General features: G+C 44.2%; 1 protein-coding gene across 1 annotated transcript in view; it reads right to left on the reverse strand.

Annotated features, from left to right (window-relative positions):
• Positions 1–15,974, reverse strand: part of KIAA1549 (KIAA1549 ortholog) — a 93,784-nt gene that overhangs the window by 52,324 nt on the left and 25,486 nt on the right. The window contains exons 8-11 of the mRNA XM_030297111.1: positions 15,365–15,542; positions 12,227–12,411; positions 4,868–5,064; positions 3,064–3,179 (exon numbers count right to left, since the gene is read on the reverse strand). Of these exons, the coding sequence (XP_030152971.1) occupies positions 3,064–3,179; positions 4,868–5,064; positions 12,227–12,411; positions 15,365–15,542 (676 nt within the window). The remainder of the gene's footprint in view (positions 1–3,063; positions 3,180–4,867; positions 5,065–12,226; positions 12,412–15,364; positions 15,543–15,974) is intronic.

Below are 15,974 nucleotides of genomic sequence, written 5' to 3' on the forward strand. Positions count from 1 at the left end.
GACAGAGGAGGAAGGATACAACATTAGGCAAGAACACCACAATGGTGGCACAGTACCAGGCTGAATGCCATTGCCTTCACACGAGGAAGGTGCATCGTCTCCCTAGCTCATCTCTCTCTTCACAGCTCTGCTAAAGGGAACCCGTGGTAACAATGTGACTTACTCTAAAACCACAATAACTGTGAACACAATGACATCTAAGTAACCTCCTAAGGGTCCATAGATGGTCATATATATGCATCATGGTCTACCCATCTTCCAAAAATAGTCAGCTGGGCAGGGGATAAAGCACAACCTCTAATAGACCAAAATCAATGATGCTCTTTGCTCAGCCACCATTGCAATGTGGGTCAGATGCCTTATGACATCCATCGCAAGTCTTGCCAACGAGTCAGAAAGGACCCAGAGGCCAGGGCACCTGCTGTGTTGAGACAGAACACTGGTCCCAGGGCAACATGGAGGAGGGACCCAAGTGGTTCTCAGGCAACTATGACTTGTCACAAAAGAAGGACTTTTACATGAATCACAAAATAATTCAAAAGCTGTGATTAGAAACTCACAATCCTTGGGAATGCTAACTGGTGCAGCCACTCTGGAAAACAGTATGGAGGGTCCTCAAAAAAATTAAAAATAGAATACCCTACAACCCAGCAATTGCACTAATAGTTATTTATCCAAGGGACACAGGTATGCTGCTTCCAAGGGGCACACGCACCCCCATGTTTATAGCAGCACTATCAACGATAGCCAAAGTATGGAAAGAGCCCAAACGTCCATCGATGGATGAATGGATAAAGATGTGGTGTGTGTATATATATATACTTATATATATACACATACACATACACAATGGAGTATTACTCGGCAATCAAAACGAATGAAATCTTGACATTTGCCACAACGTGGATGGAACTAGAGTGTATTATGCTAAGCGAAATTAGTCAGAGGAAGACAGATATCACATGACTTCACTCATATGAGGAATTTAAGATACAAAACAGACAAACATAAGGGAAGGGAAGAGAAAAGAATATAAAAATAGGGAGGGGGACAAAACATAAGAGACTCTTAAATACAGAGAACAGGGGCGCCTGGGTGGCTCAGTCGGTTGAGCGTCCGACTTCAGCTCAGGTCACGATCTCGTGGTCCGCGAGTTCGAGCCCTGTGTCGGGCTCTGGGCTGATGGCTCAGAGCCTGGGGCCTGCTTCCGATTCTGTGTCTCCCTCTCTCTCTGCCCCTCCCCTGTTCATGCTGTGTCTCTCTCTGTCTCAAAAATAAATAAACGTTAAAAAAAAAATTAAAAAAAAAATACAGAGAACAAACTGACAGTTGCTGGAGAGGCTGTGGGAGGGGGAATGGGGTAAATGGGTAAGGGGCATTAAGGAATCTACTCCTGAAATCACTGTTGCACTACATGCTAACTTGGATGTAAATTTAAAAATAAATTAATTTTTTTTTTAAAACTCCCAATCTTTTCTATAGGGTATTTAAGTTCTATGCAAGCAAAAAAATACCTTCATGGTAGCTTTAAAGAAGTAAACAAGATCTTTCAAGCGAAGTGATATTTGTAGTGAGAAAATCATCTTCCTAAAATATGAAAATAATGTACAGATTGTGGCGTCTCTTCAAATCATAATGGTGACATCTTAGCTTCCAGAACTCACAACATCTAGTGTACTTGCCTCCTTCCGCGGACAACTCAGTCCCACACCTGACATGCTTACTAGTTGGATTCTGAGTGTGTGTTGATAGTGATATTTGATTTTTGTTAGCCACACAGAAGATACTGGTTTTAATACTGTCAGTAAGGAGTTAAATGCAGGAACTAAAAGCAAGATTTTCTCAGATAAGCAATGAACAGAAACTGAGAAACTCCAGAACTGATTCTTTTTTTTTCTTTTTCCCTCTCAAATATTTCCTTCCCAGAATCAAAATTAGATTTTAGTTCTGTCTGTCTGAAACAGAGCACCTGTTACCATGGTGCTTAAATAAGTTTTACAATTCTGTGAAACTGGATCCAAAGAAAAAACTCTTCCTTTATTCTAAGGGAGTTTTCTTTAACATCAAAAAAGAGCTGGAAGGAATCTCAAAATGAGCTAGTTTAGTCCTACAGAAGCCCCAAAGGCTACGTGACTTGCAAGGTCACCAGCATGGCAATGATAGATCAGGCCCTCTAGCTTCCATCTAGAATCTGTTCATTTATAGAATATGGTTCACTTGGTACTGCATTTTGAAACAAAGAAATTTATGACGGCAAATGTTGAAGTATAAAAATTACTATTAAAAACAGTATCCTGGGGCATCCCAATTTTCTTTGCATTACTGAAACGGCCCTGAAATATAAATAAAACTCCAGCAAATACAACAGCTGTACTAGCACATTTACTTAACAGAATCTCTTAAACTAAAGCCAAGCTACCTTGCCATCACACCAAGAAATGCTCCTAAGTCTAGTTAGACCTGTGGGCTTAGTTTTGTCACGGAGCAAGAGCTCCACGTTCATGTCTTTGGGACGGACACGAAGTTCGTTTCATACCTGGCCTAAAAAACCACAAACTACAGATTCAAATATGCTACGCCACCCGACTGCACCGAATGACCTATAGGAAGAATGATCTAGGAACAGAACCAAATATAATGCATTTGGACCCATGATACATAAATGACTTTCTGGCAGTGGCAGCTGGGAAATACTGGAATTGGATCCTAAGAAGGTCACTAAATCCTGGAGGTAGTGTTTGCGAGTCTGGTTGTAGTTTGATTTCCTCCTTGTTCTTGGGGGAGGCAAACCATTAGGACTCTCCACTAGAATGGAACATGGCTATGAACCTCCAAACGTACTTGAGTGAATCCCTAACCTCTAGCACAGTCCCCTGCCTCAATCCAGACACCAGAACCACATCAGACAGTGACGGTCGATGCTGAGAAACTCACCATATGGATAACAAATATTCCACTGCAGATTTTTTTGTTAAATGTTTAGCATGTGAAATACCGTAAAACCTTATCCTACTGGAATCTCCATTACTACAGTTAACGTGGAGAATGGGAAGAATCACTGACCGCTCTGTGGGGCTCTGTGGGGCTGGCCATCGTTCGCCGTTCCTGGCGTCTTGTCTCCTGCATCCCTCTCACTGGACTCCTCACTTACGGTAGAGTCAGCATCTGATGGAGAAACTCTACAGACACAAAACAAACACAAGCATTAGGAAAAAGAAAGAAAGGGAGGGGAGGGGAGGGGAAGGTCACATTAACTTAGGTGTGGAAGGCAGCCTTCGAGGCAAAACAGACAGAAATGAGACCATCCAAAAAATCATCTACAAGGAACACACACTCACAGCACATAGACAGTATAACAGGGCTTATATGGTTCAGCAGGCTGTGTTTCAGCAAATACCAGGAAACTAAGTGCCACACTGGAGGATGGTCCCTCGGCTACCAGGGCCCTGGCCTGGCAGTCTGGGTCCAGCAGAGACTGTATCAGAAGATCTGGGGTTAAGGCCCGGTTCCAGGTCAACTGAGACTACAGAATTCCTAGGAACCCAGGGTGGTCCTGAAGACACCCCAAAGAACCCCACAGCTTCGGCAGAAGCCAACACTTATAACACAAAAGCAACAATCACTCCTGAGATTTGATTCTACATATAAAGAGCAAGGATGTCAGAGAACCCAGGCTGCACCAGGCTAATGAAAATCCTTAACCAGTTAGTAGCCCTTCTCTGTGTGCCCCTAAGGGATGCTAAAATACTACCTTAACCGCAGACCACTGAAATGTTGTGACTAATGTTTAGAATGGGACTACCAGGGGAGGGGGGAAAAAAAACTTGGCAAAATTATACTAACGTTTTTGACGATCTTTAATGATTTGATTTATTCTTAGCCTGCAAGATAATTAAGCAAGTAACATCTCTCTACATAATTCGCTTTCTTTTGTAAAGATCACGTTGTAACATCCATTAAATTCTTAAAACTAGGCCAGAACCCCCGGGGTAGGTTTTCTGATAAGTCAGAAATTGTGACATCGTTTCAAGTGTTGGTATGATCACACATTTTTCTCCCCCTCTTAGCAGGAGATCAAGATTTGGAGTTCAAAGCTGCAAGGAGGGCTGATAATTTGAAGCTTCCATACTATGGCGTGACCAGGCTGAGTCCTACAGTCAACTGCATAAAACCTGATCCTGATCTTTGACCAAGCTCCAGCCCTTCTCACAGGATCAGAGGGTGCAAAGGGGGACTTCCAGGCGGCGTGTTAACAGGCAGTCGTCCGTGCGCTTTGCTTTGATAGGAAGAATGGAAATACACCGGGAATGGGGAGCTGGGCAGGGGGGAGGTGGTGCGGAGCCCATGGAAACACGCTAACGAGAGAGACAACAGAGACGGCTGGCGAAAAGACAGGCGAAGAAAGGAGGATGCGATGAAAGTCACCTGCAGACAAAGCTACCAAGTCATAGCCAGCCTCTGGCATAATGTCAAGGGCAAAACCAATATGGACTGAGTGTGCATTATGTGTCAGGCATGTTTTACCTATGACTTCTGATATCATGTCCTGAGGGCCTAGAATGACCCACCCCAGAATACACACACTTGAGCTAGTCAATACCTCACCAAGTCTCAGGGGGACCACCAAACCACGAGAGGCAGCGATTTATAACGCTAAATACTTGAGAAAAGCTCCTGGCCTCCTATGGCAGTCCACCGGAGTGGATCAAGAGCCCTTGGGTTCGTTAACTTTGGGCAAGCTGGCGCCAGTCTCCTGGGGTTCCAGACCCAGGGAATACTCACCATCAGCTCTTTTGACACTGGAAACTGACAAACTGAAAACGGAAACATGCTCTGAGATAGAGAATACAGAAAGCCCAATAAGAACCTTCCTCGGTGACGGACGTTCTTGGAAGGGATCTTTGCCTTGGGGCTGGGCACATCTCCGTTTTCAGAGGGTGTGGTGTGATCCTTGACAGGTCCCGGCAGTGGTGCTGGCTCATGAATAATCAGTATGTCGTCTTTATTGTGCTGACCCAGATGCTGCTTCGCAAAATCAAAGCCCTTCACGCTAGGGATCTGCAACTAAAACACACAGACACACCCAAGCGAGAGAGTCAATCTGAAGTCCGGGGACTGTAAAAGGGGATTGTGAGGGCCGGCAAGATTGTGAGTGCCAACTTCCGACCCGAGATCGTGCTTGCCACCCCACCAATCTAACTGAACAAGCATCTCTAAAACATCAACAGTGTGCACAGGGCTGTTTATACCTAGAGTTGGCAGAAAAGGCAGATACTTGCGAAAGATGAAAGAAGATTATGGGACCAAATATCTAGACCATGATACAAAAGACACTGCAAGACAATACCTGGCCACCATCACAGTAGCACGATCATGTGCTATGCAGTGTATTAGACGGAGACAGTGGCACGATATATTGGGCGAGATATATATATATCTATATATAGTGGGCAAGATATTCTTTATTGAGAAACGGAGACTGAGGCCGGGATTCGCAGGACAGGAAGAACTTGGAAATAAATGCAAAAGGGCAGCTACACAGAGAATGTCCTAAGACTGTGTCAGGGGCCAGAGAACACCTGAAAGCTGGGAAGAGAGCACATCAGCTGCCCTAGAAGGGTCAGAATGTGGGGAGAGAGAGAAGGCTGCCCAACACCAAGTGCCAGTTTCTAGAGCAGAAAACCACTAAGCATTTCTAAAGAGGCAGATTTCCAAAATCCAAGCAGACGGGACTCAAAGAGACCAATTGGGAAGTAATGAACAATTCTAAAGACGAGGCAGAAGGATCTGGAAGCCAAATATAGACGCAAGAGGCAAAGGAGGGAGAGCAGCCAGTGATAACTTGAATGACTTATAGGCAGGCATCCTGAACAGTGGAAGGCACATTCGTCACGAAAGAATGCTAACCTGAGGAGATACAAAGACAAGTTTCACTTCAGACACGCTTCAGATTGAGATAGCAGGAAACGCTCCAAAGGAGGAGAGCTTGGTGTCACTGGACATGGAGGATGACAGCTTGGGGGAGATTTCAGGCTGGAGATAGGACTTGGAGAGCATCTGTACAGAAGATGACGTGAAAGGGTCCTGAGATTTTTTTAAAGATGGAAACAGAGTCTGTGGACAAAATGCTGGGTAACATCTAATAGTTTGGGGCGAGGAAAATAAATACGTGACTTTCAAAGAAATAAAAGAATTTGTGACGTCTAATGTAATAGAAGGCAAGGGGATAGAGAAGTTCTAGAAAGGAGTGGCCGAAAGAAGTAATGCGGGCACAAAGAGAAAGGAGAAAGAGGTCTTTGAAAAAGCCCAGCTCTCACATTGCGGAAGTCCTACCTTAGGTACATGGTGGCAACACCAAACCCACAGCCAACGCCCCGTGGACCTGCCATGACGGAGTCCACGCCTCAGCTCCCAGGGCTGCGCTAACACGGGAAAAGCGCTCAAAAGTATATAGAAATGTGGGCAATAAAGGTGAGGCACCCTTTGCGGTGACACTAAAAGTGTCGGGGGTCGGGGGGAGGCATTATGTGTCATTAATTGGAACTTGAAGAGTACAGGAAACTAAACTGCGTTTCAATAATTGCCCCACGGGTCTCCTTGGCAGGAAAGCCACATGCACACCAAAGCCCCTGGCGAGGCTGTATTCCACACTTTATAGAGAGTCCATCGGTCAAAGACAAAGGCCAAAACAACCGAAGGAGTTATTTTAGACAATGGGCTATGTATAGAAGCAAAAGGTTTTGTCATATTTGTGCTAACTTCATGCCAAACGAGTGACAACACCAAAGCCTTAGATCTGTGATCTCGAAGGTCTTTTTAGCACTAAAAGTCTACAATCTGTGAATAGAAAGGAAGTAGTCGGTAATAATGACTTATTCCAGCAGAGGGGGACAAAACTTACTATAAATGTAGTTTACAAAGCTGTTGCTTGGAAACAAGAGGCAAAGACCCGGTGAGGCTCTGTTTTCTAAATTAATGATCCCGTGTGACCAGAGCAGACTACTCCACCACAGACAGGGGCCGTTCGTGAGTGTGCCTGTGGTCTGGGCATCACGCTGGTTCCCCTTTCCTACCTCCTGTCGTAAGAGTCCTTCCCTTGCTTTTTACCCCTGCCGCACCTCCTGTTAGTTCCATAAACAAACTGCCTCTAAATGGAAGAATCACGGATATAATCAATAGTCACTGAGTCAACCCCGTCAACACCATTTAGTAAATCTTGGTAAAATCTTCTTTAGTGCACTTCCCAGTAAGAAAGTAAATGCCTCTAATGACCAGGAAACAATCACTTTTGCAAGGCAGACAGTCAGCTTTAGAAAAACTGGAGGAGCCACAGACTGCCTCCTCCAAGTAAAGGTCTCCAAAGTGAATAAAGGAAAAAATACAAACCGCACTGCCTCTGTGGTCCAGTCTGTGTACCCCAAGTCTAGGGATTAATACTGGTCACCTACTCTGACAAACTCTCAGAGTTCGTGCAAGAAACAAACACATGTATATGTCGAAATGCTTCATAAATGTCTAAGTACCATCCAGGTGCAATTGACAACATCGCTGTTGCTATTGGCTGATGAAATGTCAAGCAGTTAACAGAAATTGCTAAGTGTTCTCAGGCGTCAGATAAAAGCTATAAAGTTAGATACAAAATCGTCTAATTCAGTACCAAGATATGATAGGGTAGACCCTCCATAAATATTTGGAAACTAAATGAATTTTACAAAGTCATTTGGAGCTCCAAACTTACTGGATCTTGTGGGGAACCAAGGAAAGGCCCTGCTGGCTCACTGTTGATTCCCACCAACATCTTCGAATATATCCATTAGATCTTGCACTACTTACAGGCAGGGTGAGTCACCACCTTCAACAATAGAAATTTGGCAACTAACCTGTGCTTCTGCACAAAACAAAAGCTACCTTAGAACACACAAAAGGAAGAAATTAGAGGAAAACTTGCCCACTTATGCAATTAGCTCCTTTTGTTTTATCCCTACTTTCCAGAATGCTTTTTTCTAGTTTTTCCATTTCTTAAAAACAAACAAACAAAAAAATCTAGAGTTAAGTCTGGCTGTATTGTGCCTCCGGCTTCCCCATGCAGAATAAGCTTCAATCAGTATTTTATAAAAGAAGAGCCACAATTAATTAGGGCCTTCAATATTTCTCTAAGGACCCATTATTTCTGAGGAAAGATGGCTCTCTTTTGTTCCATCCCTCTTTAATATGTCACAGAGGGGGCAGTCCCCATTGTCCGTGCCCCACTGGAATACGTCGCCGACGAGTCAGAGAGGGCTGGTAAAGCAGGTCAGCCAAAGAATAGGAGAGATGCCTGATGAATTTTAAAATGCATGAACCATAAATATAATACGACCTGGGTGGAACAAGACGGAGCGAATCCCCAGGTCTCCAGTTAGCCTGAACCCCTGGGAAGGAGCAGTTAAGATGACAATAGAAACCACAGAGCAAACCCCAAACGTGCCTGAATAAAAATTTGCAGTCTCGCAGACCGCAGCACTGTCTATGCATTTCTTATTTGGTGGATGTGATCTGTGAAAAGTCACCACGGTCGCCATGCTGATTCCATTCAGAAGGCGAGGACAAGGACACGTTACTACCGTCTGTCCCTGCTGCAGCCCTGGGACCTCTGGTCACCCTGCGGTCTTGGAGGTAGCAGCCAAGTGACAGCAGGGGAACTGAACTCCCCACAAACTAGGTGTTACGGGGTCCTTGCAGAGAATCAAAGAGCAACCGCAGGGGATGAGAGGAATTTGGCTGAGATGGAAGAAATGCCCATGAAGCTTCTCTCTTCCATCGGCTGTCCACACAGCCTTCCACAGTGGTCGTTCCCGGCATGAATATGTTCAAGCTGCTCTCCCTGCTGAAAATCCATCACTGGCTCCTCGCTACCTCCTCACCACCACTGCCAACCCCTGATCTGTCCTACAACCCCTCCCAGCCTGGCTCTTGCCTACCGTCCCCTCAGTTTTTCCTGTGCCCTTCCATAAACCTTTGCTCCATCGTTCCTGACAGATAGACTGTTCCCTCCACCTGAGCCCACTTCATCTGGTTCATCTCTTCAACCTCTGAGCTTCAGCCCCAGCATGACTCCTTTCCAGAGGGCAGAGGCAGCCCACTGCCCAATGGGGTAGCTGCCCCTCCTCCCTGCTTCCGTGGCAGCCTGGACAGACTTAGGCTGCAATGTGTCAGTGTCTGGGTCACTTGTCCTCTCTTACTAAAGGCCTCGAAGGCAGGGATTGCATGTCATCTGGGCTTGTGACCCAGCCTGGCCCCGCTTGGCTCAGAGCAAAGGCTGGGTGTTGGGTGAACGGAGAAGCAGTGACTGAAGCAGCTCCCTCCGGCTGCCCACAGTGCCCACAGGTCAGGAACCATGGTCCCACGCCAACAACAGAGTATGGACTACCCCATCGGAAGGAACAAGCTTCCGTGGGATCAGCAGCATCTAGCCAATGCCATCCATGTCTTTAAATAGAGCCTCAAACAGGGCGAGGTGGGTCCAAGCTGCAGTTTTTCTGATACTAGTAAAAAGTGATGGCTTTGGGCTACAGATTAAAGAGACTACAGATAAAAGAAAGATATGCGTTAGGTTTGTTTTTTTTAATTAGTGGAAATAAAAAAAGACCCTGTCTCCAAATGTGACAGAATGGTCTCTCCCTCTTATCATATGTCAAAATGAATCCACTCCCAATCTGAAGAGGTTTCCTGCTCATTACAAGGGGTAGTGGGTGTGGACTCTTGGTCAGCACATTTATTGTTTCCAGATGTTTGTAGCTCTGAGATTTGCTCGGGGGATCTAGGGGAGTAGCAGTGCAGCAACATGGCGGGGGGGGGGGGGGGGGGGCAGGGTGAGCACAAGAAGGAGAAAGAACTCTTGAAGTCACAGGGGAAGCTGGCATCTTTTCAAACTGCCCCAAGGGATGGGCTAGAGGCCCCTCACTACTGCCACGTAAATCTTAGAAGAAACAGTTGTAAAGTAGAGATATTTGTTTCTAAACTAAACACAGATCATCCTTTTCCTATCATAAACACGAGACAAGACCTATATAGCGGGTTCCTATGCCAACAAAACAAAGACCACGCTTCTGAAATGTCACGGGGCTTTGGCCCCCCTTCCAGTGTCAGAAGACACTTACTCCCTCAGGGGCCCCCTCCACGCAGGAGACCTTCCTACAAACATGCCGTAAAGGGCAACTCCGAGGGCTGGAGGTTCTATTTGAAACTCTGTCCATTTGATTTATAGCAACATCTGGGGCACGAAAATATTTCGGAAGTAAAAGTAGGAGAAGGAGAAAACTTGGGGAATATCCTGTTTTGAACTCAAGGGATGTTGTCCTCTGACAGTTGAATGAAGGAACAGATGACAGATGGGCTTCCATGGGGAGTGTTTATGTTGGGCAACATGGAACATGAAAGACCTGACGACATAACCATCTATACTGGGTAAATCTCTCTGTAACATTACTCTTTTCACCGGAACAAAAACATTTCCAAACCTACTGTTGATCTTAGCACAATGAAATTCACGCAATGAATGATTCAGCACATCAAGCATTTTTTCCAGGTTTTTTCCACGCCACTACCTTGCCTAACAACAAAACAACCTTAGCACACTATGTAAATAATAAATGAAGACAGGTAATAAATAGAACCTTAGTGTATAAAACGCTTCCAATACATTTGTGCGCCTGGGTGGCTCAGTCGGTTAAGCGTCCGACTTCGGCTCAGGTCATGATCTCGCGGTCCGTGGGTTTGAGCCCCGCGTCGGGCTCTGTGCTGACAGCTCAGAGCCTGGAGCCTGTTTCAGATTCTGTGTCTCCCTCTTTCTCTGACCCTACCCTGTTCATGCTCTCTGTCTCAAAAATAAATAAATGTTAAAAAAAAAAAAAATTTAAAACGCTTTCAATACATTTGATAATCATAAGCTTCTAACTTAGTCACGGCTTTGCATTTTAGTTAATTCATAAGAAAAAAATACTTATGTTTTTTCTTTCAGTAGGTATAGGTTTGTAATGGGCAGCGTTTCTTACAGCCAAACAGAATAAATTTCAAAGGCTAACAGGCAGCCCTTTATTTCTTCTTGTTCTGCCTCTTGCTTGCTTTTTTTAATCAAACTTCTGGAGTCAAATGAGCCCTCTAAATGTGTGAGACCCACAGAGGGTGTACATTCATAAACACAGTAGATGGACCACCATTTTCCATTCCCTTGGCAATGGCTAATTGGCACGGTGGGCTACACGTGTGCAGCTACTGACTTCTTCTTGGGTACTTGGCATGTTTTTGCTCAGAAAAGATCAACCAAAACTAGACACTTGCTAAGAGTCAATATCTTTGCTCTGAAACTGCTATGTGACAAACATTGCAGGAACCACTCAAACATAAATGTGAGAACTGCTATTATTATAAAAACTAAATTGAATGCTTTGGAATGACATGAAAAAGATGTTTTAAAAACACTGCTGTCAAATTAGGGGTAGGTGAATTAACTCTAAAAGATGGCAGACTTGGAGTGGGTGTTGAAAAAAAATAATCTAGAGAATTCTGCACTCAGGTTGCTTGCTCTTCTCTAAAGAAACCCAAGCTGGAAACAGCAGCTGATGCATTAGAGGTGTTATTTCTTACAAGAAAAACCACACAGAATCTTCTCAGTAAACCAACAATCCCAAAAATAAAATACAAAAGAAAAAAAGATTCAGAGTATATCAAAAGATTGGCAAATAAGAACCCACTTGTATATTTAAAATGTTTAAGGCATGCAGTATCATTTTTTAATGATTACATGATCTTAATCAAGGTGGATAGTGGACTTCCAATATGGTGCATGGAAAATAAACCAACTGTCTAGTGAGGCCGTGTATGAACGAAATTGAGATACAGATCTGAGAAAACCTCCCTTAGCTCCTGTTCTCTGAAGCTATCCAGGGTTAAAATAGATCAGAATTCATACAAACATGGATGTGATCATCTCATAAATAAAATCACATAACCTGGGAGCTTATAACATTCCTAAGCCTTGATACAGCTTAATCTTCTTGGCACATATTTAATTCTAAGAAGAAACAGGGTTCCAGTAAGCAAATATGAGGCAAAGGGATACCACTGTTAAAGCCACAAAATGTCCCTACTAGCTCCCTCTCCTGTCTTTCAGTATCAAGAGCCTGAACTCAGCCTACCCTAGCCCGTAAGACGGCCTATGTGAACACGGGGCAGTTACGCCCCTTACCTTCTGACGCTGCTGGATGTTGGCCACCGTGTCAGGCTGGAAGTCCAACTTGTCCGTGCGGCAGAGTTTCCAGTAGAGGATGATGACGATCACCGTCACCACGAGCACTGGAATGACCACACCGACAATGACCCAGAGGTTGCTGCTCTGGGACTCTGGGGACGGCCTCTTCACTCTGTCCAAGGCTGCAGACAAAGAAGACAGGTCATTCGCTAATTCTTCTGCACTCGTTTACTGGACAGCCCTTCTGTGAGGAACACGAAGAACATGCCTTCTTCTGTGAGAAACCTGGAGAGTCCTTGTCATTTCAGGTCAAAACAAGTAGTTGGAGGCTGTGATCTCCTGATGGCTAGAAACATGACTCAGTAAACAAACACAACACAGACTGTTACGTCCTCAATGCACTAGTGACCACAGTGACGTAGGTGACGTGTCTAAAGGAACATGGCTCATCTGATGGCAGAGCTAGGTTAATTCCAGGTCTCCTGACTTCCAGTGTGTTCCACCAGCTCCACTGTAACCTCACTCCAGGAATGCTTCCATACTAAAAACCAGAAACCCCAACAAGTAATCTGTGAGCATCGCCTTAATTTCCTCACCTGCTTCTCCCTCTAAACCCCTAAAGCAAGATTTGAGGTACCAGATGTCAATTTTTAAATTATGTGAAATCCCACTTACTGATTCCAAATCTGCCACTCCCCACCCTCCTGACCACCCCAACCACTGCCAAGCCTCCCATCTGACATGATCTTGGAGGAATAGGCTTCAACCCCTCTGCCTTCAATTCCTTCACCAGCTCCTTTCCCTAACCTTGTCTCCTGATCCAGGGCCCTTGACCTCTTCATTCTGCACCCATCCTCTCAAAGGTCTCAGCTCCACTTAAAGCTCAGGTTCCAATCACCAGACAACCCAAACCCAAATGTCCCCCTCCCCTCTGCCCAACCTCCTCATCCGTTGTGATCACTTCCTAAAGACCTCTCCATGACAACAGCAGTTTCCTCCCTTTCTAAGTTATTTTACTCTGGTTACTTTGGCCTTGCAATCGGTACCTTACTATATTTTAAAATGCATTTTATTACATAAATGTGTTATCTTGATATACGGCGCCACTCCACTCATTAATATGGTCATGACTCTAAGTCTTGTCTCTTGCAATACATTTCAGTCTCCACAAGCAGGGGCTAAGTCTTACGCTTTTTTCATATCCTGTAATGGTTAACATGTGCTATGGGATCAAAATGTTTCTGCTCAAAGATGTAACAACACAAACATTCCCGGTGCCGGCTTAAGTGTGGGTTTAGGCCCTGAGAGAGTGACAAGGGAAGGGAGCGAGGCCTCTGAAGCACATGCACTATGCAGAAAGCACAAATGAGAGAGCACAGGCTATGCGGAAAATGAAAAAGAGGACAAAGTGTTAATCTTATTTTTGAATTTGACCTGAATATAGTCTATATATGTGACTCATTTTGCATGAAAACAACTGACCATACGGAAAGAGTGACAGAATCAAACCGAGGAGCTGGGACAAGTGGATCCTCTCCTTGGATCTCACCTAGTAATACCCTGGGGGAGGCACGAATTCACCAAATGAGGCCCTGATACCAGGGTCTATGGCTGCCCTAGGGCCTGACGTTGGCTGAGGCTTCCAATCCTAGGATCCTTACCCTGTGGATTTTAGCAAGAAACTGAGGAAAGAGATGTGCAAAGAGCAAATGGAAGTAGTGGGAAAGGTGCCGTACCATATCGCAATCGAGCTTTTTTCAAAAGTGAAGTGCTTAGCTGGAATGCTGTGAGCACAGAGACTGCTTGAGATTCTCTCTCTGACTGCCTGCCTCTCTCTCTCTCTCTCTCAGGATGAATAAACTTAAATTATTTTTCATAAAATAAAATAAAATAAAATAAAATAAAATAAAATAAAATATAAAATAAAATAAAATAAAATAAAATAAAATAAAATAAAATAAAATAAAATACAAAACGTCCTAGATGAAGAAAACTAAGAGCTTTGTTTATTTTTTTTCTCACTGCTCTGAAACAGAACATACTAACATGCAACCGTATCTGAAATACACAAACACAAACCACTATTTGCTTAAACTCTCTCCACTGTCATCTATGAATCAGGCAAAGTGTGCCCGGGAGTCCTCGTCCTGCTTAGTTTCCAGGGACAAGTACAGATTTCACAAAGAATCTTCCATTATCAAGGATAATCGTGAAGCTGTCATTTTTCAAAAGTGCCTTTGCCTCCTCTGTGTTCCCTACAAAGACCTTTTCAAGAGTCTCTGATGCTCAATTACTTCTCAACACTTACTTATCCCCTTACTCTTGGGAGAAAATATCACCAAGCTCCCTACAAGGATTGCTCTCTGGCTCATAATGCAAGAACATCCACATTAAAATAGCAGCCTGATTCATAAGGGAACATTTAGAGAAATACGCTCTTCCACGCCCCTCCTTCTCCTTCATTTTAAATACCCAAAATCTGGGAGCTGAAAAATAAGGCACCGAGAGCAATCACTGCCAGGGGGCCAAGTATCTTCCAACAATAATACAGAAATATCAAAATACCTCTTTCTAAATTGTGAAGTACTGTGAGGATGGGGAGGGAGAGAAATAGCAATGAAAAGGGGACGGATCAAGGACTTCTTTGTGTTAAAAAACTCAGAAGGAAGCCAGTAAATGCAGAGGGCACCTCCCAGCTTCCTGTGTGACTAACTGTCCCCACCAACGTTCAAAATACGACAGACAAGATTTTGGAATAAATACAGAGAAAGCAAGTTATTTTACCGAAGACAAAATTTTCAAAAGAAAAATAGTACAGGAGCAGGGGAAAAAATATTACAGTTAACTTAAGCTATGAGAACTCACTCTAACACTTGGGATACAAAATGCCAGGTAAGAAAAACAGCACTGAAGGCTAAATCAACAAAATAAACAAAGAAGGACTTGTCGAGTGAATTTGCACAACTGACATCTTATTCGAGCGTCCTGTAATAAGGGTTTAAGACAGAAATCTACTCTGTGCACATAAGAGTGCTTTAAATTCAGATTTCGTTGTCAGAAAACAGACTGGCTTTTGACCACAGCACAGCTTGACAATACTTGACAATACTTAGGGTCTATGCCTCATGCACTTACGTTGGGCAACAGCACCTTGAATTCGGTAACCCAAGATAATGGCTGCTCTCTGGATATCTATCTTGTTAATCAGATCTGAAGACTTGACTGCACTGAGTCTTTCTCCATCTTGATCCTCCACAAAGTAGATGAGCTGCACAGGATTGTCATCTCCCTCTAGCCTTGACACGTTTACCATCTGAAAGATAACAGAAACCATTAGCATTTTCAAAGCTCATGTTTCCAGATGCCCTTTCTCAGGGCACTCCATCTTGACTGTGGTATTCAGGATTCATTCCAGTCCTCATACTGAGCTCGTTACACTATTCTGGATCCCAGAGTCCCCACGATGCTGTCTTGATGGGAAGGTGGACGGTTGAAATGAAAGTTACTCTGTACGGAATAACAAATGTGCCTCATCTTGCTCAGAGTCTGCTCTGAGACACATGGACAAGTTGGATACAGAGAACGCAAGGCTGCCAAGTCCACGCAGTCTAGAATTGCTACCAACCAGCTCCAGCACATCACAGGAGAACACTCATGTCCTCCCCACATGAATCGTAACCATTAGGTACACCCCTGGTTCCCAGAAACTATTACTGGTTCTATCCAATCTCATCTTGAATCTTAT

The sequence above is a fragment of the Lynx canadensis genome, chromosome A2, assembly GCF_007474595.2.
Source record: "Lynx canadensis isolate LIC74 chromosome A2, mLynCan4.pri.v2, whole genome shotgun sequence".
NCBI classification, from domain to species: Eukaryota; Metazoa; Chordata; class Mammalia; order Carnivora; family Felidae; genus Lynx; species Lynx canadensis.